Raw genomic sequence first — 23,505 nt, forward strand, 5'->3', positions numbered from 1 at the left:
AAAATCAATACTTCGAAACATTGTTGCAAAATTTATCAATAATACATACCTTCTTAAATATTGCTATGGTGCCTTTAAATAAAAAACAAAACCATAAAACCAATGTGTTTTTTTTGTAAAAAGGTGTCAACAAATCATTGCTATTCAAAACCACAGGCTGAAATTTCAGGAGTGATACTCAAAGCTGAAGTACAGGACCACACATTAAATAAATCCATTGCAGACAGTCTGATGAACTGCTGTTTTCTATCTAAATAATACAGAGCTGGAAAGAAACTCTTCAGCAAGGTCTGTAGTCCTGTGGTGGCAATTTTTTCATAATGACCAAACTCCATGTTGGCATCATGTCTTTTTGAGATCTGCCCTTAACCTCCAACCTTACCCAAGCCCAGATATTCTGTGTAGTACCCTACTGTCGGGTTGCTACAGTCTTTGAAGCACCAAGGAGTTCTCAAGTTTCCTAGATGAATTACTGGCTAGCAGAGCAACATCAGGAGCTTGTTGAGGGTCTGTTCTGTTTGGACTTTTCCTACTCTTGTGACAGATGCAAGCTCTGGAAACAGCATGCTGGGGCACACTAACACATTGTAGAAACAGTGTTGTGCTTCATAACTCTGTATACTGGTAAGAGAGGCAGACATATGCAAGATGACCCATACTTTTGGGAACAAAAACATGAACGGAAGAGATGAAAGGCCACAGCTACCATGAACCAAACACAAGACTTAGAGAAAAAATGGCAAACGCCTCAGTCAGGTATCATGGCCTGCAAGCTGAATAAACAGGCCAGAATTATAAGTCAAAAATGTGACTAAGGCGGCCTAAGACCATAAAGACTACAGAAGTGTAATTTCTCACCAAACTGGGGTTCTGCAAGATGCTACCTCTGAAGCTTAATGAGAGTACAGTTAAGCCTTATTCACACACAAAGTATACAAATTCACAAATAAACTATAATATGAACTGTCCACACGAAGACCAACTTTACCCTACAGATATAAGCAGACAGGATAAAATTTTTCTCCTCTCCCCCTACAAGGGATCCCCAAATCCTTTTGGAAAACTGCCAACCAACTTAGTTTTTATCAATTTTTGGGCTCAAGTTAATTAAAATTAATTCATTAAAAAGCCACAAAAGATACACTTTTGTTTTATCTGTCTCATAGTTACTATCTAAAAAGCCTGAACATCTTTGCAAGAAAAATTAATTCTATGTATTTTTACAACCTTCAAATAATCTGTGGTGCATGGAAAGAATTCCATTCATTTCCAGAACTTTCAATCTTTAATAAGGGCATGCCACAACTACGTTGACAAGACATGGTTTCCTCAATTAGCACCAGTAACTCCATGAGAATTCACACAGAGATTTTATACATATACACATCAAAGAGCCAGTCTGTGAAATGGATGTAACCTAATATGCTCTGTTCAAATACTCCACATCTTTATACAAGCACATTACTTCACAAATATGAATTTTAAGGAGTACAGAATAGAACAAACTAACTGATGTCACTGCTGGGAAAGTTCTTATTCAAGGAACACACAGAGTAAGCTCCTCATTAAAAAGCAACTTAAAAACTAAAGCAAAACATGCATTACACAACAATAAATCTTCTAACAACTACACCCATATGCATCAAAATCCATTCCAGTTATGTGACTGCTCTTCAGCACTCCTCTCTCAACACACCAGGGTGAGGCACAGGAGAATTAAACCATGGTTTCAATGTTTACATTTACTTAAAAATTGTGCTAATTCGTAAATATGGTTAAATAGGACACCAATACTTGAAGGGAAACATAGGCAACATAATTATAATATTATATATTTATTATAGTATTATATCTATTGTATATAATGTATATATACATATTCTATAATATAATAGAATTATACGGTTGCAGGAGCATACATAGGCAAGTTGATATCTGGATGTCCACAGCACAGAAGGGAATAAATAGAGTTAAACGACCAACGCCACAAGAAGATAAGCAGCATTTGAAAACAAATTTCAATTCAATTTTACACTGTTGCTATTTCTCTACAAAGCAAGACAATTGTGAGTTGCTTTTTCAATTTTATTCACTTCATTTATTCTTTTATGATGGATTTTAAAACAAAAGTATCAATAATTTAAATTAAATGAAAAATATTGATAATTTAAATTTAAAAATACTTTTCATCATAGAGGATCAACTATATATCATATATCAGCTATATTTCATCCACAGTGACTATGAAAATTTATAATTAAACATATATTTTTAATGGAACATTTCTCTCTAAATTCAGAATCCTACAGCTGAAAAGGACCTAAACACATACTTCAGGTGTATGAAAAGAAACTAAAAGGTCCTGAGCCAGAATTCAGCATGGACTGCTGTAAACCAGACATTTACAGTCTCCAGTAATTTGTTAACCATTTATGGCAATCCAGAAAACTGCATCTGGTACATTTTATACTTTTCCACTAAAATCACTTCTCCTGCCAAAAAAATCCATAAAGAAATCCTTCAAAAGATTTGGCTAACAAAACTGTCTGGGAATGCATTTGGCAAATTTGCAATAAGACATTTTATGTTTTCTTGTATAAATGGAATATGAAGTGATATTTTATTTCTATAAAAATCACGATTTACTCCACAACAACATTAGAATGCTGTTTCCTTTATGCAACAATTCCATTTCAATTTTTTTATCAAGTAAATCATTTGCCAATACAACACTAATTAATACTCAGTTCTCTCAGAGTTTAAACCCCTCCTTAAGCAAGGGTTTAACACCAAAATTAAACAGTAATGAAGAACTTCCCATTTAAGAGTGTAATATTTCCCTATGCCAAAGTTAATTACAGTCCAGAGTGTTTGTGAACTTTTGCTGTGAATGTCTGTAGTGAGACAGAGATGTACAGAGATGTCAGTCAATTCAAAAACAGATCATAGTTGTACATTACGTAGCAGTTTGAAATTTAATTTAGCTTATAAAATTCATATGTGAACTCAGGGAGCACTTCCATGACGGCCACCTGGATGCCAAATTGCACTTAGAGAGAACTAGATTTAAGTAAGTACACATTCAAATATTTAGCAGAAAAGTAATAACTTTTTTGTAGAGCTCTTGCTGGAATCTTGAAGACTTTCAGATGAAATCTCACGCCACCTATCTGTCATAAGCAAGACTACTTCAAGAAAACATCACTTATTACAAGAGGAAGACTAATTATCATTTAAAAAGGAATAGCAATAATTAGCTGCATATGTTCAAAGCATGAGTTACCACTGCATTCAGCAGAGATGGCAGTCACATCTGTGCAAGAGCTGCTGCCTCTTCATTTCTTACCAACTGCACACTTGTTCTCTACTTCACTGTACTCCTGTATATATGTCAAATATGGTAACTACTTTGGAAAATCTAACATTTGGTATTTCTCCAACTTTTGAAAAAGACACAGAGCTAAATCAAGTGTCTAGGTATTTACAGGGGAAAAATCCCCAAACCCCAAAACACTTCTACAGGGCTTTCTTTTGAGAAAGATCCCTAACAGAAGGTAAACATACCTTTTCATAACTGCTTTATAAACAAGGAAGTCCTCAGAACGTGGCACAGAATTAGTCTCTCATAGGATATGAGTTTTGGTAAGTTTCTAGGAATACTACATTGTCTTCTCAGCTGCTTGAAATATTTTAAGCAGAAATTTAAAAAAATGTAGTTACCTTCTTTCTTAAGCTCTTCAATCTGCTCCTCTTTGATGTCAAGCTGCTCAGTAAGCCTGGATGCTGCATCCAGGGCAGAATTTGCCTCTTCTAAACTCTCCTAAATAGAGGGTAGGAAAGGGACAAAAAGAGAAGCAGGGAGATCACTATCACAATTACCCTAATACCACGCACATCAGACACAACAGATTAAGAGACTGCAATCACTTGTTCTTTCAAATAACTGGATTGTAAACACCTTCAGAAAATAGAGGGTCAGCCGAAAAATGCTAGTTTGCTTGCTCAGTGAATAATTACAATTTCTTTTCACAAGGTTCAATTTCATTATTCAGCCCACCTGCAGTGATACAACTTTTTCTTCTAGGTTTTCTGCTTTCTTCTTCCATTCTGCGCTCTGTTTTTGGTGTCTCTCCAGTTCCGCTGAATACATAGCTTTTTCTTCTAAAGGATTAAAAATAAGAGACAAAACTATTTACAACATGTAACTCTTCTGGGGACATGCAATTGTAAAACCTCAGCATTATCATATCTGGTCTTCGTGAGGTAGAATTCCAATTTTGTAAGTGAGATATTGATCAAGAGTTTTCACAGAATTGTTCTGGGGTTTTTATCAAGTTTTTTAATAGAGAACAGATTTGGAAGTTCAGGCTATCAAAAAGGAAACAAGGTAATTAATACTTCAAAAGCACCAAAATGTGGTAACAATTCCAGTTGCAAAATACTTGTTGCAATCTTTGTTATTTCTTGACAAACCTTACCCTGTTGGAACTGCTCTAGTACCATCTGCAGGTTGGCCAGAGACAGTGCATACTGCTTCACTTGGTCCTGGGAGATGGTCAGCTGCAGCACGGTTTCATCCCTCTGCTTAGAGACTAGGTTTAACTGCTCTTGCAAAGATTCAACTTGCAGACTAGCCTGATGACTTAATGAAAACAAGATACATTACTTAAATAAAGAAGTTACCACAGAGAAAATTAAATCCCAGCAAAAAATAGCTTAAAAATTGCTTAAAAAATCCCCAAAATTTTTCAGCTCTATTTACAAAAGTTATGGCATCCCCTGCACGCCCCCCCATCCCAATTCCTCTTTAAAAACAAGCAAAACCAAGCTAAAACGAGATTTTAAAGAAGTCTGGCAACAACATTTTGACAATCAATGACAAAATCCCAATTAACTTCTTTTGTTTGAAATGCATCGAGAAAAAAATACTTGTTTTTGTTGATTATTATCAAAAGCATCATTACAAAAAAAAAGAATCCATATATTCCTAGTTGTCTGCCTAAATTACTATGAATCAGTAGGTCTTTCTATCAGTTTTTACTTTAAAACCCAGTCTCAAAACTCAGATTATCTTGCTACTTACTATTGAATGCTCCTGTACAAAATTATTCTAGCCTCCCAGATTCTGCTACCCGTGAGAAATTTAATGCATTTTGCTCTATATGCTTACACTAACAAGAAGGAAGTTCTCAGCAGTGTATACTTTCCATGGTATCAGACACAAAGAATGTGTATGTGTCTCAAAAGTAATTCACAAGGCATGAGGCACATCTGTGCACTGAAGTGTATAAACGTTCTGAGTTGCAAAGCAGGATGTAACCAAAAGTATGTATTCTATCACCATGTGTTAAAACCAGGTGGGGCAGTGCTCTTTATCTTTTCCACAACCCATCCTTCCTCCAGGGACATATCTTCTGTTAATGGGCCATTGAGTCCCAATGCAAGATACATCATCCCACTGGGACATGCTCCAGTCATGGGGAGGAGCCAAGCCTTGCCTACCTAGGTAAAATCTGAGATTTGGAACACCAAATCAGCCTTCTTGCACTTGATTCCAAAGGAAAACCACATCTTTCCACTTCATCACTGGACCTTCAGAGGAAAACTGCACCCTTCTACAGGACCACTGCTTCAAAGGAACCACATTTGTCATTCCAGGACTGCAGCCTCTATGTAATCAGACTGCTACCAACAACCTGACTGACGGGATGTCAGTGTTTTGTTACTTTTGTATTACCGTCTTTTCATTTTAATTTTCCTAGCAAAGAATTTTTATTCCTATTACCACATCTTTGCCTGAGAGCTCCTTAATTTCAAAAATTATTTGGAGGAAGGGGGTTTACATTTTCCAGTAAAAGAGAGGCTCTTGCCTTTCATAGAAGACACCTGTCTTTCAAACTAAGACAATAAAATAAGACTCTTTCAACCTGAACAAAGCCTTGAATTGAAAGTCAAGTTCGCTCTTTTTTAATACACAACTAAATTGATGGGTTAAGGATTTTTTGTTCTAGTTCCAAGAACTTTTGATGATGTAAGGTTTCAACAGCTGGTACTAAAAGGAGAAATACATTAAAATTCTTGACAGCAGCCAAGTATATTTCAAAACACCCTCCTGATTCTGAATAACAAAAGTTTGTATCTTTTTGTTTTCTCAAGTGTTGAGTATGTTACTGAATGGCAGCTCAGTGAAATAGAGGCATCAGCACCAGTTTAGTTAACTGTGATATTTAAAACACTACCTGGCATTCTCCACTGCAGTAGATGAGGATGCAAGTTTTTCTTCCAAAATCAAAACCTTTTTTCTAAGCTTGACCTCTCTGTCTTCTGCAGCTAAAGCTTCTCTGGTGTAGGACTCTTCCATTTCTAGAAGGTGATTCCGCAACCTCTCCAGTTCCTGATTTAGGCGCTGCTCCTTCTCATGTAAATGCTGCACCTGTGTAGAACATAGCTTAAGTTGCTTGGATTATCACTTCTTATAAAAAAAAAAAAAAAAAAAAACAAATGTAACACATGCCCATTGAAGCACACTGCAAGTGTATTAATTTTAAGTGCTTTTAACAATGATTTCTACTAAAATAATAAAAAAAATAATACAGATGCAATTCCTCATTATTTTTAAATTTATTTCTTGCAACTATAAATTATTTGGTGGTACCTCATTCTGCAGGGCACTGCTCTCCATTTGCTTCTGTTTGAGTGCTACCATGACTTGGTCTCTCTCTTGCTGAAAAGTAACAGCCTTTTCCTGCATTGATTTAACTTCATTTAACAGCTGATTCAGTTCTCCTGTCTTGCCCTGTTGAAGACATAAACAAATATTTAAAACACAGCCAACAATTTTACCAGAGGCATAGCCTTTGTCAGGAAGACTGTAAAGATACTACTGATTTAACAAGGAAAAGGGTAGGACATCTACAGCCTTGCAACACTGAAGAATATCCAGGAAGAATATTATTTTGAACTTGTCTAGTTTGAAGTGATAGTCACAAGTATGAATGTACACACCTGTTCTTTGTCTTTCAACAGCTTCTCAAAAGCAAGAGCTTTTTCCTTCATTGAGTGAGACTCAAACTCCTTCTCCTTCAGCATCATTGAAAACTGCATATTAGTCTCCTGAAGTGCACGAAATTCTGTTTCTTTTTCCCTGCACCTTGCAACTATTTTTTCATTTTCCTCTTTCAGTTTTTTAATGTCCATTTCTAAAATTAAATTTCTTTCTTTTAGATTAGTTACAGCCTGCTTCAAAAGCTCATTTTCATTTTCTTTGTTACTAAGATTTTCACTCACGGAAAGTAACTGATCACTTTTAGATTTAATTAATATATCTTTTTCCCTAAGTGACTTCTGTAACACATCATGTTTCTCTTTGATTTGCCTCATCTCTGATTCAGTCCCTTCTTGAGTCTTTCTTTCAATCTCCGATGCTGTAGCAACAGAATCAGATAATCGCTGATTGTTTTCCTGAAGAATCCTAATAGTTGAATCTTTTTCCTGTAACTTTTTTTTCAGTTGTTCCAACTCATTTTGAAGGAGCTTACACTCCTCACTGAGTGCTTCAGGGGGACTGTATTGAACCCCTGAAAGCAGTGAAACAGTGGAAGCTGTTGCCACAGATGGTGTTACCAAATCCAGTTTACTCAGGAGAAGATCCTTGGTGTTATAAAGCTGTCCTATGCTGTGTTGAACTTGTGCTAATTCCTGACTAAAACTTCTCAGCTTTTTCTCATTCTGTTCATAACTCTGAATCAAGCCATTATAATCTACCTGCAGCCTTGAAGTACTATCATTTTCAACTGAAATTTGTGCTTGCAGCTTGTGTAACTCCTCTTGGAGGTGAGCAGACTCATGCTGCATGTTCTGGACCGTGGTTATTACTTGCTGTTTCCACTCTTCCATTTTCTTTACTTGCTGTTTTAGTTTATCACGTTCTTGCAGAAGTTCCTCAAACTGGTTACTGTTAACACCTCCTGCCCCGTTATCAGCACCTGTACTGGATGTCTGCAAGACAGTCAATAAGGTTTGGCATTTCTGAGTTAGGGCATCTATTTCAATATCTTTTTCTCGAATGATACGGGATAAATTCTGAATAGTTTCTCTAGACATGTCTTGACTGCTGTTTTCAGATCTACTGGATAACCTTCGATTCTCCTCTTGCAATCGCACCAAAGCTGCTTCTTTAGCAGCAACCATGTCCATGATATTACGATACTCTGTTTTTAACTGACTGTTTTCCCTTGTCTTTTCACTTAGAACTGCTAGTACTTGTTCTCTTTCCAGAACATAAGCTTGCAGCTGCTGCTGAAGAGAAAGAACATCCTGTCTGTAGGAAGCTGAGGACACTCTAGCATTAAGAGCTTGTATTTCTAAATCCTTCTCTTGAATGATCCGAGTAAGCTTACCAACTTCATCCTTGGACAACTGATCAATTTGCTGACTTAGAGAAACATTCTTTTCATTTAAAATCTTAATCTCCATCTCCCTTTCTTTGATACCTTTCACCAGTCTTTCAACTTCAGCTTTAGATAAGTCATGTTTTTCATTCCCATTTTCTCCATTAAGAGTCTGAACTTTGGTTTCCTGAAAAAGATCAGAAGAATCAGTCTGAATAATCTCTCTCTCTTTGTGCAACTCAGTTTTAATTTGCTCAATTGTTTCCTGCAAATTTTTGATTTCTTCATCTTTTTCTAAAAAGAGTCTTTCATGTGTGACATTCATTTGCTCACACTGAAATTTGGACTCGTCTATTTCCTTTTGCTGCTCCTGCAGTGACTGCTGAAGTTTCACTGTTGCTTGATTCTGATCTTCTATTGTTTTTTTGTGAACTTTAATTTCTTCCTCAAGATTATTCTTTATCACTTTTAACTGTGTTACCTCACTTTCAAGTTCAATAATAATATCTAAAGTTTTAGGCTCAACCACAGGTGTAGATCTACTTTGCTGATCCTTAAGGCGTTCAATTTCTTCTTTCAAATGATTATTTTCTTCCTTCATGACTGCAAGACTTCTGTCTTTTTCCTCCAAGTTCTGTTTTAAGACATCCTGCTTTTTTGAAACTTTCATATATTCCTCAAGTTCCTGCTTCACCTGTAAGGCTTGATTTTTGTATTTTTCAACAAATACCTCTTTCTCTTTTATGAGATCTGTCAACTGCTTTTGTCCTCCTAAACTAGTAGTCAACATCTCTTTTGTTTCTTGATGGTCAATTTCTATCTGCTCAATGGTCCTTTGAAGCTCAGCAATCTTAAAGTCTTTCTCTTGATGAAGCTTAACCAGGTGCTCATGTTCAAGCTGCAATGCAGTGGTGTCCATACTACGTGCCTTTGATAACTCCTCAATAGTTTGCTTATAATTATGTGCTTGTTCCAAAAGCCTCTTCTCTGTCTCGTTTAATTCACTCTCTAACCTTTTTTTTTCCATTTTCAAAGCCTCCACAACAGTGTCTTTTTCCAAATACACGTTATTTTTCTCAGAAATGGCATCACTTAACTCCTGTTTTAGTTCTTCAATGGCTGCTATCAGCTTTCCGTTTTCTGTTCTGAGATTAGACAGAGATTTCTGTAGATCTTCATTTATTTGTTTATTTTCTGAAACATCATTCTGTAGTTTTTCAATTTCTACTTCTCTTTCTTTCAGAATCAGATCTTGACAAGTATAGCTAGATTCCTCATTACTTTTTTCTGTTAACTTGCTCAAGGATACACAAAGTTCCTCCTCTCTTTCTTTTAGTCTCTGCTGCAACTCTCCAATTTCTTTTTTACTATGCAAATTACAGTCCTGGGCTTTCCTTAATTGTTCCTGAAGATCTTTAATGTTATCTTGTAGCTGCTGCTTAGTTATATGTAAATCATTAAGTGCATATGAACAGTGACTTAGTTTTTCTTTCTGACAATCTAACTCTTTAATGGTTTTCATCTTCTCAGTTTCTAATTCTGATACTTTCTTTCTTTCACAATCTATGTCAAGTTTCAGCTGTTTGATGATACTATCAGTTTCTGTGTGTTGCTTTGACAGCTGCTCTTTCAGTGTAATCATATGCTGGAAATGAACACAAAACAAAATTCATTAGGGTAGCAAAACCAGCTCAACTACGTATTTCATTTACTTTTATCCTCTAAACAAAAAAAAGAGAGGAAAAAAATGCTTCTTAGTTGCCAACATAAGGCAGCAACTAGGACTGACTAGTCAATGCTAAATTAATTAAAAACAAGTATCAATTAAGGACAGATTACATTTCACTGCAAAAGAAAGAACACCACCTCTAAGAGAAACTTATCTACCTAAATGAAGAAATAAAAAAATAACTGCTTAAAAAAATAACTGCCAGAATTTGTCAAGACATTTGGAATTCAGCAAACATCCACTGCTTAAAAAAAGGGTGGTACTACATTTAAATTATCTGTATATTCTACTTTCAACTTTTTGTTTCAACATACTTGTTTGGATTAATTTCATAGGTGATTCATTGGTAAATCAATAATTGAAAACACAGGGCTTGCAACTCAAATTTACAGGTCAAATATACTGGAACTGTGACAAACAGGATTCAATTCTGATTATATATAATTGGTGACATTTTTATTCCACAAATGCTTATATTATAAGGAACTTGCAATAAAGTAACTTAAATATTCAACATAATTAAAAATTATAAAAGAAGAAGTTTCAAAAATCATTGTAATGCATACTGTCATAAGACAGATCAGAATATTACCAGGATAAATTCCATCAGAAAGGCTGCAATGAAAGTAACATCTCTTATGGACAGCTGACATGCTGTATTACTTCCTTGTCTACAAGAAGTGAGCTTTACTTGCACTCCTGAATCTCACATTGAGATAATAGAGAAATACTGGTCCCAAGTATTTGTTTCTAGGCCTCAAAAGGTAACTTGTATTTCTTGCTATCTATGTTCAAGGATCAACTTAAAAGACAAACACACATACAGAATTCTAAACATTTACTCAGCAATTCAATAATTAGTTGTAGTATTTATTACCTGAGTAGCTTCTTGATTCTGCTTGTCTAGTTCTTCCAACTCTGCTACTAATGTTTCTCTTTCAGCAATACTTTCATCTAATTCATGTTCTTTCCTTTCCAAATCTTGTTTTAACTGATTTATTTCTGAATTCTGATCCTCTGTATTCGAAGAAAGAATATTCTCATGTTTATGTTGTGCACTTGTCAGTTCTTTCTCAAGTCCCTCAAAATAAAATAAAAAAAAAAATTGTAAATATCAGACTTTATCTAGCTGAAGTTACGTTAGAGTCTCTAAGCCTACATGAATACAACCCCAGTTAAAAATTCTTTGCTGTGAAGTATTTCTCTCTACCATTCATACATACACATTTATTTCTTCATCACTTGGCTTAGGAGTGCAGTTTATAAACTCCTGCACAAAAAGCCATGGTATGGTAAGAAGTTATATCCACCTCTCAGGTATGGATTGACAGCTGGGATAAATTATTATAACTGTAAGAGGCACCCTTAACAGGGCAGCCTGCAGGGTGAGACAAGAAGCTTTAATCAAGGGCATCTAAAAAACATCATTATGAAAAACGCTACGGGAACTCTTGAATGCATGCAAAGCACAGAAAAACTCAGTTGAAAAATACTGGATACAAAGTAAAATAAACCAAACCTCTCAAGTCTGAGAGTTTATAAAGGACCAAGACAACAACATCAAAAACTAAAGGTGTGTTATGGTCCACTGCTTCACTTCATCAGGAAGATGGAATGCAGTACTATTATCAGTACTACACAGAAGAGATGTGAAATATGTACACACACAAATACACAACTGGTTAAGTGCCAAAACTGAAACATGGTAAAGCAGAAGTGAAAAATTACATACTTCACAGAATGCAAATTATAATAGCACTTTAAAATAATTAGTACTTTAAAAATCTGTGTTACAGCTTTCTAGGTAACAATGAGACAGGTGGAACTTGAATGGTTTTCCTAATAGAATACACTGTGGAGTTGCACAAGTAAAAATGTATTGTTTCTATAAATTCCACATACAATTACAGAATTAAACTACATTTTTTCCTTTTACATTACAGTGTTATTTCTGTAGAAATGCATGTGTTCAAAATAAACCAAACAAAAAACAAGGTACCAAAACATATTTTCCATCAGTTACTACTGTTGTTAACTTTTTTGTTGGCTTAATTTAGAAATTGCTTTACCTGATTTAAACTGGAAAGCCTTGCTATTTCATTTCTTGCTTCTATAAAGGAAAATGAAATCAAATAGATAATTTACTGATTTTCAAACAACAATAAAACAAAAATCATACTCCCACCTTGCCCAAACAGAACTCTGCTGCTCAGAAGAGAATAGTTTCACAGCATTTTGTGACGACAAGCATCAGTACAATAAAAAATTAAAAAAAAACATCAATCACCACCTCAAAGCACAGCATTACTTTCATGACTGATCTCACATTAGAGAGACTTTGGTACTTAAAGTTTATCAGTTATGAAATATTAAAATATTTTCTACCCACAGGTATGTTTCTTAAACAGATATGTTAGTGTTTTCTTAAGGAGAAGATATTAGCGAGTACCTTTATAGACAAACATAAAAATGGACTTTTTGAATTTAAACTAATATCTCCTATTGAGACTGACTTACTTCTAAAGGACAAAAACCCTACCACACAGTTGGCAGATTACCTCCCTAATCAGAAAACCCTATGATAACCATGCTAGTCCTAGCAATGTTCTCTTTTCTGCTTCACCTCACTTCAACAGACAATACTTTTCTAAAACAGCAATACTTTAAAGGTACACATTCTCATATTCAGTTTTAAATTCATAAAATAAATTTTGAGTTTTAAAAGTGAAGACCTGTGAAAATACACTAAAAATGAAAAATAATTTTAAAAAAATCATAGTCTTAATACCTAACAATGCTTGCTGTAGGCTGATGACATCTCGTGGTAGTGATGTCTTTGACTGGAGCTGCTTCTGTTCTTTCAGGAGAGCATCTTGCCCTGCCACAGATCTTTGAAGTGCATTAAAGTCAGATTTAAGCTTTTCATAATCTTGTGCTATTTGGATTTTTTCTAGCTTTGCAAATTCTTGCTCTTTCAGAAGATTTTTGTTTTCTGCTTTGGCAGAAGATAATTTGTGATTTAATTTTCTTATTTCATCCTCTAGGTCCTTTACAACCTGCAACTCTTCCACCTGTCCTCCATCTAGACTCTGAGGTTTTTTTTCCTGTTCAGTAATTTTAGAGTCATCCATGGCATCAGTGCTCACACCCTCTAGAAGACAAAAGAGATTATTTGCAATATTAACCAAAACCATCACTTCTAGATCTTTTACTTCTCTTCTTTCACCCCTTCTCCTGACAGAGGGAGACAGACTAAATCAAAGACATGGTCATCATCAACAGAAAGCTTGGTTAAATAGATTTAACATTTGAAGCTGTGCTATACATATTACAGGTATGACAAGTAGCTTTTTGAATACTTTCATATGCCTGGCTCAAAATAATGTTAAATGGTAAGTGTTGCAAGAAAACACTTATTCTGTTTGCAATTTTATTAGAATTAGATTAGAATACTTGATCCCCATCTCTCTTGGCGAGGAGATGACAATCTAATTTATCAGGATTTGGAATATCTCAATTTTCTAAGAAAAATTCATCAAAATCCCATCTAATTCTGACTGATGCAAAAACCAATAGTAATTTAATTAACTACATTTCAGAGGTTTACCAAATGGTTGTTACAGGAAACAATTTGCTCCATATAATTTTCTAAGTGATACACAAAGGTTTGCAACTGAAGAAAGTAATTTTTCAGAATTAACCCTTTTAAAGATCCATCGTACTGTCATACTATACTGACATTCATATTTCTGTACAATCTTCTATAATTTCCAAATAAGTTAGAGAGTACAAAAAGGCATCATCAGAAGAGTGTAGGAAAAAAAGCTAAATGAAAGCACACTACTTGTGAATTCACTTCTGTATCAGCTCAAACACTTGATCCTGTCCTAGTCCCTATTACGTTGTCAGAAAGAATGAGCAAAACAAAAATATAAAATACTCTAGTTCTTCAAAGTCACTAGCAATATTTACTTTGCAGGTGAGTGGTAATGTAAAAGATAAGGGACTTCTGCCTTCAATTTCCTTAAATTAGTCCTGCTTGTGTACATACATGAAGTGAAAAAACATTACATGTTAACAGACATCTGATTTTCAGAAATAAGTTCTCCATCAGTACTACCTTTAAAGTTAGAGAAGCTGTGAAAATACTTCCCTCCTTTCCAAGAAGGGAAGATCTCTTGTTCCAAAAACAGAGTATATACTCTTCAGAAGTCCAAGTTTCACTAGGTATATATAGAGGTTTACAGGCAAAGCTTGTGTATTTGAGCAAAGAAGCCTCTCGGGAAACCGAACTGACAAGACTATTTTTTAGGGAGTATGAAACACAAAGCAACAAAAAGTTATTTGTGAGAACTACTGAACTTCTACACTGTAGTTATGCCACAAACTAAGGTAAGGCCCTTGTGGCAATCATAGAATCACAGCATAGTTTGGGTTGGAAGGGCCTTTAGAACACCTGCATCATCATGGGCAGGAATGTCACCCACTAGATCAGGTTGCTCAAGGTCCTATCCAATCTGGCCACGAACATTCCAAGACATGGGGCATCCAGAATTTCTCTGGGCAACTTGTTCTAGTGTCTCACCACCCAGTCTTTGAGCTTTCGTCAAGTAACCCAATTGGCACTGAGCACTTCTCACAAGTAATTTTTTGTCCTGTTACTTTCTTATCTTCAATTCGGTATGTTTCATCCCTACATATATTTAGTGTAAGTTAAAACCAACCCAGAAAGTGCAAAATTCAGAGCACAACAATTGGTATGTGTAGAAAGTGACTCTCCAGACTGATACATGCCACAGATGAAATGCAATCATTCCAGTGTTCAAGCCAACCAGAGTGAACAAAAGATATGGGACACGTCTTAAACATGAAGCTGAACTGAAACTGAAATTCAAATTCTAAATATCATATATTTGATATCTATTGTACTGCTACATGCATATTCAACATTTTAACCAAAATCCACTCCACATAAAATAAAACAGAAAGCGTGTGGTAACAGAGACCTTGCTGTAACCGATTCTCAAGCTCTTCAATCCGTTCTTCATATTCACGCAGCTCTTCTCGGTGTCGGCGACTTATCTCTACTAACTTCTGCCTGTGGGCATCCTGCAATACTGACAGCTCATGCTGATGTTCATCTATTTCTTGACTTAAATTTTGTTTGAGCTCCTATAAAATAACATTAGAGAAACAAAATGACAAAATACAGCACAGTGTCTTCTTATGAAAGAAATAATACAATACAAAATAAAGAAAAGTTTTCCTTGGTCTAATTAAAGGATTAATGAAGGATTACTCATAGAAGTCAAGTTTCTTGATTTCAGTTGATTGGGATTTTTTTAATCATGTGGAAAGAAATCCCTTTAAAAAATATGTTTACACAAATAGCACGCTCTACGCAACAGCAAATATTAAACCAATGTAAAGCAATTACAAGTCTTACATACAAAGTGGATACACTAGGATGCATTTCTAGTAACTTTCTAGGATGACAAGTAAAATCCATATTTCGCACCTTCAACAAAAAAACGCAAGATGTTTCTGCAAAGGGAGGAATTATTCTGTGTAGCTAAAATACAGTCTCATAACTCATCAGCACCTTCACAAAGTGATTTGTCCTCATAAGTATAATGCCACTGTTTCAAGCTAACATACTGCAATTATCAAATCATACAAACACCCCTTCTCAGAGTAACTGTTTTAAAATGCTGTACTGCTAACTGAAGTGTTGCTATACTACTACATGCCCCTGTACATTTTTATTAATGTTACAATAGTGCTAGTTAAAATATTTACAAGTCATGTGAACATATGCAAAACAATGAAGAGACAAGCACAAGAAGACTAGTTTGTCATCTTACCTTAACAACATTTTGTAGTTTGCATATTTCACTTTGTTCAGCATCATTTGTGCCTTGCACTTTGGAAGACTGAAAAAACCCAAATCACATATCCACATGAAAATTATGATAAATACATGTCTTTTTAATTTAAGTGGTTCCCCTTTTGATACTCAAAAGTAGAAAACAACAAAGCTAGCATGAAGCAAAATAAAAATCCACTGTAATCTTGATTTTTTTAAAAGTACATTTTAATGGAAACATTTTAATTTTTAATGGATTTTTATTGAAAGTTTGGAGTGGAGCTATTATTTTTCATAGTAAGACAACAGGGCTGCTTAATTTTGAGTATTTTCACATGGGAAAAGCATACCTCCAAAGTCAGGCTATACCTTGAAAAATGGTCACTCATAACACTGAAAGATTATATTCTTTTGTGTCTCAACAGACCATGAATTATAACTGACATATCAAGGACTGGGAGAAGAGAAAGCATAAAAAGCATGCAAGTATCCAACTGTTCCTTTGAATAGTACTGTGCTATCAGTAAAAATCAATATTGTAGCTAGGAGGAAGGGAAGCATTTTTTTGAAAGGCTAAACAAATACAAAACCCTCAAGTAGCATTCTAGGTGAATGTTCATGAAATCCTTTACCTAACTTGACATATCATGCATAAAAGCATCACAAAAAAGCTTTTGGAAGTTAGCCACTTGTGTCCTTAGTCATGTGACAGCATGAAAGGTTTCAGCTTTTCCATCAAAACATGTTGCTTCTAGAAATTTTTCAGCATGAACTTTCAAAAGATCCACCAAATGCAATGGAAAGAATAATTTGGAGGGGAGAGGGAAGGGAAGGGTAGAAGAGAAACCACTCACCACCGCAATCTGCTTCCAGTGGTCAACCTCTGATTCGAGCCTGGAAACTTCATTGGACAATCTGTTTATTTCTTGTTGTGACCAGATTATATCTCCAAAATCCATGTCATCTCCTTCAAAACCCAAGGAATGTCTGACCTCTGGAACATAGGAGGCCGATGCAGCGGCTGCTGGCAAAACACCAGCTCCCGACTGAGCAGTCTGAGCAGCTGTCTGTACTTTCTGCAGTTGTTCCTGTAGTGCATTCTGTCTGGCTTTTAGATGGCTGATTTCCACCTGAATACATAAAATAAAACGCATTGTTTGAATAAGAAGAATATCAAAATACACTCTACTTTACCCTTTGTGTCCTTATGAAATGCGAACCAAACGACACCCCCAACACAAATAACTGATCACTTCCACTAAAAGAAAAAAACTCCGAACATTCCCATAATGGAGAAAGCAAACCACACTTGCTCAAGTGTTATACAGTACCTCACACAAAGACACAGGGTTTTTTAGCAGCCAAGATACACAAGCAGTACAGCAATATCCAGGCTGACCGGTTATACAAAAAATTTAAATATATAAAGAGGATATTCAGATATGAAAGTTAAGCAATATATTATTCTTTTCCAGTTATTTTTATTACATTTGAATTTTTTTATGCTTAACAACTCAATGTAGTGAAAATTTACTTATTTACAATAAAGTGAAATTAGTTGCATGTAATTTTCTTATAACAACTCTGTTACTGTACTTAGCAGATTTTAGACATCTCATAGTTCTGCTTCCTCTAGCACCCACATGAATTTGTCAATAAATCAGAAATAAAACTCCCTTTTGTTTAACTCTCAGCATGCTGGCAACTTTCTTCATTTAGGTCTATGAAATCTCATGTTATACAATAGGCTACAAAGCTGATGCTTCCATCACAAAAGGACACTTTACAAATTTTGAAAGCTAGCTCTGTTCTCTTTAATTGCACATGGTAAGATAAATAATGATATCTAAAGATTTTTTTTTCAAATAGGAATTTGTTCCTGTTGCCTTCTTTACAACAACTGAATCAGAAATACAAAGCAGTAGAACATTCTCACAGAGATCCCAGAAACAACAGAAATTCTGACAGCTGCATGACATTCCCAGTGTGTTCTTGCTTGTCTCAACTATCGTGGCAACTTGGCTTACATCACACGATTCAATGAAATATGCCTTAGTCTACATTAACAAACCAAAAAACCACAGCTATGACCAGAATTTCCACTGGAAGAGAACAGACACTACAACAAAGGCCTTAAACAGGACAATAGGTAAGTTCACTGGACATACTGAGAAATTTTACTCTGTGTCCTACCTCTTTCTGTTGAAGCTGATTGCGGTACTCAACAGACAACTGCTTTATTTGCAGCTCTGCTGCCTCATGCTTTTCTTCTAAATCACTACAGACTTTTTTCAGTCTATCATTCTAGAAAAAAAATGAGAAATTAAAGTTGGTAAACTCAGAACAGTCCTTAAAAATTAGGAAAGCACAATGCTACTGGACAGCAAAGAAGTTAAATTGTACAGATTTCTCATGTTATTTCATTCAAAACATACAATAACAGCAATGTGCGGGCCCAAAATCACAGTCTTACATTCAAGCTTTCCATTTTTATATGGCATGGACAGCAGCTCACTTTCAGAAAAAAGGTTTGTGATGACCAGAGATAAATGCCAAGAATTAAAAAACTCGGCTGAATCACATCACAACAGCCACAAAGCACAAATTGGAGCTAATATCTAGTGTTTTCTCTCTGACCTCAGCCAAGAGCAGATGGCAAGAAACTAGAAAGAGGACGGACAAGCAGGAGCAGATATGTCCCCAAAAACAGTATCTTAACTTCACAGTGCTCTTAAGGCCTGAAGGCATACATGAAAAGTTGTTTATTTAGAGACATAAATGAAGTCACAAGACCAACAAGTCCTTTATAAGAGCGCAGAAAGTCACTTTCCATCAGGGTACATGAGATTTGTAAGTGGTTTTGGAGGAGCACAAGCAGCCTGTGCCAGAATGACCAAACAGTAGGACAAGAAAGAGAGAACAGAACCAGGGAAAATGCTCACTCTTCTCAGAGCCAAGCCTACTGCTGCAGTCTGAGTCCATTCTGATAGGGCAGGGACAGTCACAGATAGCAAAAGATGAAAACTTGCAGCACATGCAGACACCAATAAACAAGTGTCCCTAAATAAAATGCATGTCCCTAATTGTGATGGCAGTTTGGCACAAAACCAAAGTCACATTCTAACCACTGTCACCCTTGTTTATGGATTTACCCAGGGACAAACAACTTCAGTGCAGTATTTCAATTTTATACAAAATAAATCCTATGCATTGCTTTTAATTACCATAATGATCTAAAATTTCTTACTTCAAACTTTTGTGCTGCATTAACACTTTCTATTTCTCTGAGTCTAGCATTAGACACATGGAGTTCTGTTGCTGCATCTGAAAGAAAGTGAAAATTTTCATTTTAATTACAGTCGTTTCAATCTGTTAAGACCAGTTCTTAATACATATTTTACTTCAGACTGCTTTAACGTTCATTCCTAGGTAAATAGCAAAGGCTGTTTTTATCAGAACACTGTAAGAATTATTTTTCAGACAGTCTTTCTGCATCTAATTTAGTTCACTCATATTTAGGCTTTAAATCAAATCAAACCCCTAACAGATTAGCATGGATTTAAGGTTTAAAGTAAGTGAGATAAAAATGTTTTACTATTTTGTGTCCCTGAATCAGTTTCTCATTTCAGACTTGCTCCTGACCTGAGAGTTGTTTCTCTGTAATGCCACGCAAAGTTTCAAAACAAGTATTAATTCCATAAAATACACATCACAGCAACTGAATTTTCAGAATAAAAACACAAACCACCCACACCCAACAAAACCCATGTAACAAAACATCAACCCCATAAGACTCATTGTCTCTAAAGAGGTGATACATCTACCATCCCAGTTTATCCCATAGAAAAAGCGTGTAATTCCAGATACATTTTAATGATTAATTGTCCTCAAGTTGACTATATTTGCTTCTCCTATGTCCCACCTTTAATGGACAGAAACAAGGCATTTCCTTTTAGCAATGAGAAATAATCCCAAATTGACTATAAAGCAACCTTGACAATACTTCAAAATTTGAAATAAGTACAATTTCCAAGTAAATACTATATTTCACAATTTTTTAAAACTGAGACAACTCAAGCACTGCAGAGGCTGTGCTACAAAAATCTACACATGACAACTGTGAAATGGAAGATGTACAAGTCCATAATCCACAAACAACTGATGGGAGTCAAAACACTGAATGTAAGGGATAATATTAAAATCTAGAAAACTTTTACCAAGTAGGAAATTAAAAAACCTAAACTGTAAGGAAGTACTTGAAACGTGTCATTTAGACCACACAGTATTTAAAAGTCTTTACACAAGAGTACATGGATGCCACTAGATTTTTTTACGCCCTGGAGTCTAGTCATCCATATGAATGTACTACCCTGAAAGTCTTAGGAAATTGAAGGTGTTCACAGCAGTATCCAGCAGTGAAGTACACCTGGAAGTAACTACTAAACATCATTACAACTCTCTTGCACAAACTCATGCACAAATGTGAGAGTTCACAACTGATCTTTCGAAAAAGCAAAACAAACACCCTAGATGACTGCACAACTCAGGAACATAAAATAACTTTCCAAACTAAACTACTACAGATTTTGAAATGTAAAACACTTCTAGGTAAGTCTTTCAGAAAAGCGGAAAAAAAATTTCACAGTTGTTAGAATTTCTCTCCTCTAAGCATTTTATCTGTGCAGCAAAAGGGCCATCCATTGAGACCCATTATATCAACTTGCCAACCACGTTCACACAACGTATGTTTCTGTAATATTCTTTCACAATGCTTCATAGATGAGAGATTGTAAACGAAGTAGAATTGCTTAATTTCACATTTAAGATGACTGTTCACAAGTCTAAGCTGTTCTTTGTGGTTTCTATTCTTAACACTGTTTTGAGAATGCTAACTTATAAAATAATTTATAGTTACAAGATGGTAAACAATACTAGGGTTATTAATCTATTGATACTTATTACCACATTATACAACTGCTTTACTAAAGTTTTTTTCAAAAATTTGTAACCAAAGTCATTATTAAAAATATGAAGAAAATAATATATTCTAGAATAGATTTACTATTGGTTTATAGAGTATCTTACTCTGATGTCTCTGGTGTTTTTTGTTCTAACTTTCTGTTTTAAAGACAATTCATTCTAGCCTCTAACCCTTAAAAAGCAAGGGCCATGTTCTCCTACTTGGCTGCAGACTTGTAGAACTCCATACGTTTCTTTGCGCACAACTGAAATATAAACAAAACAATGACAAACTGAACTTTTGCCTCTGTGACACGTCAGACTTAGATCACACCAGTGACAAAACAACCTCTGTAACTACAACTCTGCAATTTTATGGAACCGGTGTAGAAGCAGCTAATTAACTTAGTTTAGATAAACTAAGCAAACAGAAAGGAAAAAGTGTTGTTGGAGTGCTGTCATTCCGGAGCAACATAACACTTCACAGAATCCAGAAACCTCTGAATAATAAGCCTAGAACAGGTTCACACCTGCTATTAAAGCCTGGGAATATATACGTGTATTTTCCAGATCCTGAGATCACAAGAGCGGAATAAAAACAAAAACAAAGGCAGCAAGCCGCGACCAGCTCCCTCCCGGCCGGTGCGGGCAGGGCAGGCACCGCCGCCGTCGGTCCGGAGGAGGGACCGGCGGCCGGAGGAAGAGAAGGAAGAGCTCCCTCGCGGAGCCAGGCCCGTCCCGAGCCCCCCTTACCGCCCACTTCCTCCGCGCCTTCCAGAAGGATGTCCTTGGTGAAGCTGGAGATCTGCCCGGTGAGCGAGGACAGGCTGTCGCCCACCTGCCCCAGGGACTGACCCAGCCCCGAGCCCAACCCGCCCAGCCACGACGCCATCGCGGCTGGGAGGGCTCCGGGCCTCGCTCGGCCCTGCCGGGCGGCCCCTGCAGCCGGTTCCCGCGGGCCAAGGGGCCGCCTCCGCCTCCCTTCTCCTCGCTACAGCGGGTCGCAGCTCCTACTACGGGCTCAGCACACCGAACTCGGCAACTGCTCCGTCAAAGCCGCGCGCATCTTCCCGGCTCCTCCGGCTCAGCTGCTCCTCCCGGCTTGTCTTGTCCCGTCCTGGCTCAGCGACTCCTCCCGGCGACTCCGGCCACTGCCACCTCAACGGCCGCCATGACACCCCTCCCAAACACCATCGAGAGCGGCGGCCCAGGCTAGAGCGCCGCCTCGGAAGCGGATATGGCGTGTGGGCGGGAAGCAGAGGATGCCGGGATGGTGGCGGGGGGAGGTGTATGGCGGCATTGAGCGGCGTGTGGTTATCGGGAGTTCGCCCGCCGGGATCGACCTGGGCCATGAGCAAAACAGTGTGCTGTGCACGAGATTAGACACGATTTGTGTTTGAATATGTGTTTTCACGAAACACACAAGATCCTGAAGCCCCGGCTGCATTTGATGTACATAGAGAGGATAGGGAAGGGGTAACTGAGGGGACCTAAGCGGTGTCTATCACAATCTCAAGGAGCAGTGCCAAGAGGCTGGGTCCCGGCTCTTCCCGCTGGTGTTCAGCAACAGGACAAAGTTTCTGCAACGAGCAAAAACAGGTTCACAGGAAGATCCGCCTGAATATCAGGAAAACTTGTCTACTGTGCAGTGCCTTCACACTAGAACTTGCCTAGAGAGGCTGTGCAGCTCACTGGAGATACTCTGGAATCATCTGAATTCTGTGCAGTGCGCTCTGGGATCACCCTGCTTGAGCAGGGAGGTTGGACCTGATGATCCACTATGGTCCCTTCCAACTTGATCCATTCTGTGATTCTACGTTGTATTTCCAGCCAGAACTCCCAAACTGCTCCAATTCAAAGTTCTTTTTGTTTTTTGATCAAGTGAGATATTTAAACTTGGGACTACAAGAAGTACTGCACTGTTACAGAAAAAGCAGTTTTGTATTAGTAGGAATAATACTGTTATAAAAAATGCAGATACTGGAAATAAAATACAGGACAGCTGGCTCGTTGCCCATTTCAAATTGATAACTACATAAAAAGATGCATAATTAAAGCACCACATCAATGGCAAAATGAAGCTGGGAAGAACATTTCACAGGTGAAATCTTAGATTTTTAGAGGTCTGATAATGCAGCAGGCACAAGACACAGGCTGTAGAGTTACAAGCTGCCAAACATTACCGGACAGTCATGGAACAACCTGACCTGCTTGTTGCTTCCCAAACAGGATCTTGCACAGCCTTGGGGATGGGTTCATGGCTGGCCTACAATACTGTTATTACCTTTTAGTTTTAGTGGCCTCTGTCACTCACAGGCAACTCTTAAGGCTGGGCATGGTAAGTGGTTCAGGAGTTGAGAAGTTAAAAGTTATCTAATAAAGACTGTTTTCCCTTTTCTTCACTGAATAATTTTTGGATCAGGTTTATAACTGATTTCACCAGTATATTAATTTAATGGCATACTTGTCACCCTTATGATTAGCCACAATAAAACCAATTATATACCACTTCAAATCCATTTCTGGCTAAAAAAATAAAAGGCATCAGAATTGTAGGAAGT

General features: G+C 36.8%; 1 protein-coding gene across 2 annotated transcripts in view; it reads right to left on the bottom strand.

The window, feature by feature from the left end:
• TRIP11 (thyroid hormone receptor interactor 11) overlaps nucleotides 1-21,836 on the bottom strand; it is a 28,243-nt gene extending 6,407 nt beyond the window's left edge. For both annotated transcript variants that reach the window (XM_062495472.1, XM_062495473.1), the window contains exons 1-15: nucleotides 21,698-21,836; nucleotides 19,233-19,309; nucleotides 18,179-18,289; nucleotides 16,840-17,115; nucleotides 15,984-16,052; nucleotides 15,126-15,291; nucleotides 12,908-13,270; nucleotides 12,189-12,229; nucleotides 10,997-11,200; nucleotides 7,006-10,035; nucleotides 6,656-6,796; nucleotides 6,240-6,433; nucleotides 4,479-4,642; nucleotides 4,058-4,161; nucleotides 3,721-3,820 (exon numbers count right to left, since the gene is read on the bottom strand). In XM_062495472.1, the coding sequence (XP_062351456.1) occupies nucleotides 3,721-3,820; nucleotides 4,058-4,161; nucleotides 4,479-4,642; nucleotides 6,240-6,433; nucleotides 6,656-6,796; nucleotides 7,006-10,035; nucleotides 10,997-11,200; nucleotides 12,189-12,229; nucleotides 12,908-13,270; nucleotides 15,126-15,291; nucleotides 15,984-16,052; nucleotides 16,840-17,115; nucleotides 18,179-18,289; nucleotides 19,233-19,309; nucleotides 21,698-21,836 (5,179 nt within the window). The remainder of the gene's footprint in view (nucleotides 1-3,720; nucleotides 3,821-4,057; nucleotides 4,162-4,478; nucleotides 4,643-6,239; nucleotides 6,434-6,655; nucleotides 6,797-7,005; nucleotides 10,036-10,996; nucleotides 11,201-12,188; nucleotides 12,230-12,907; nucleotides 13,271-15,125; nucleotides 15,292-15,983; nucleotides 16,053-16,839; nucleotides 17,116-18,178; nucleotides 18,290-19,232; nucleotides 19,310-21,697) is intronic.
• Between the last annotated feature and the right edge of the window lie 1,669 nt (nucleotides 21,837-23,505).

Source organism: Cinclus cinclus, chromosome 6 (genome assembly GCF_963662255.1).
Source record: "Cinclus cinclus chromosome 6, bCinCin1.1, whole genome shotgun sequence".
NCBI lineage: Eukaryota > Metazoa > Chordata > Aves > Passeriformes > Cinclidae > Cinclus > Cinclus cinclus.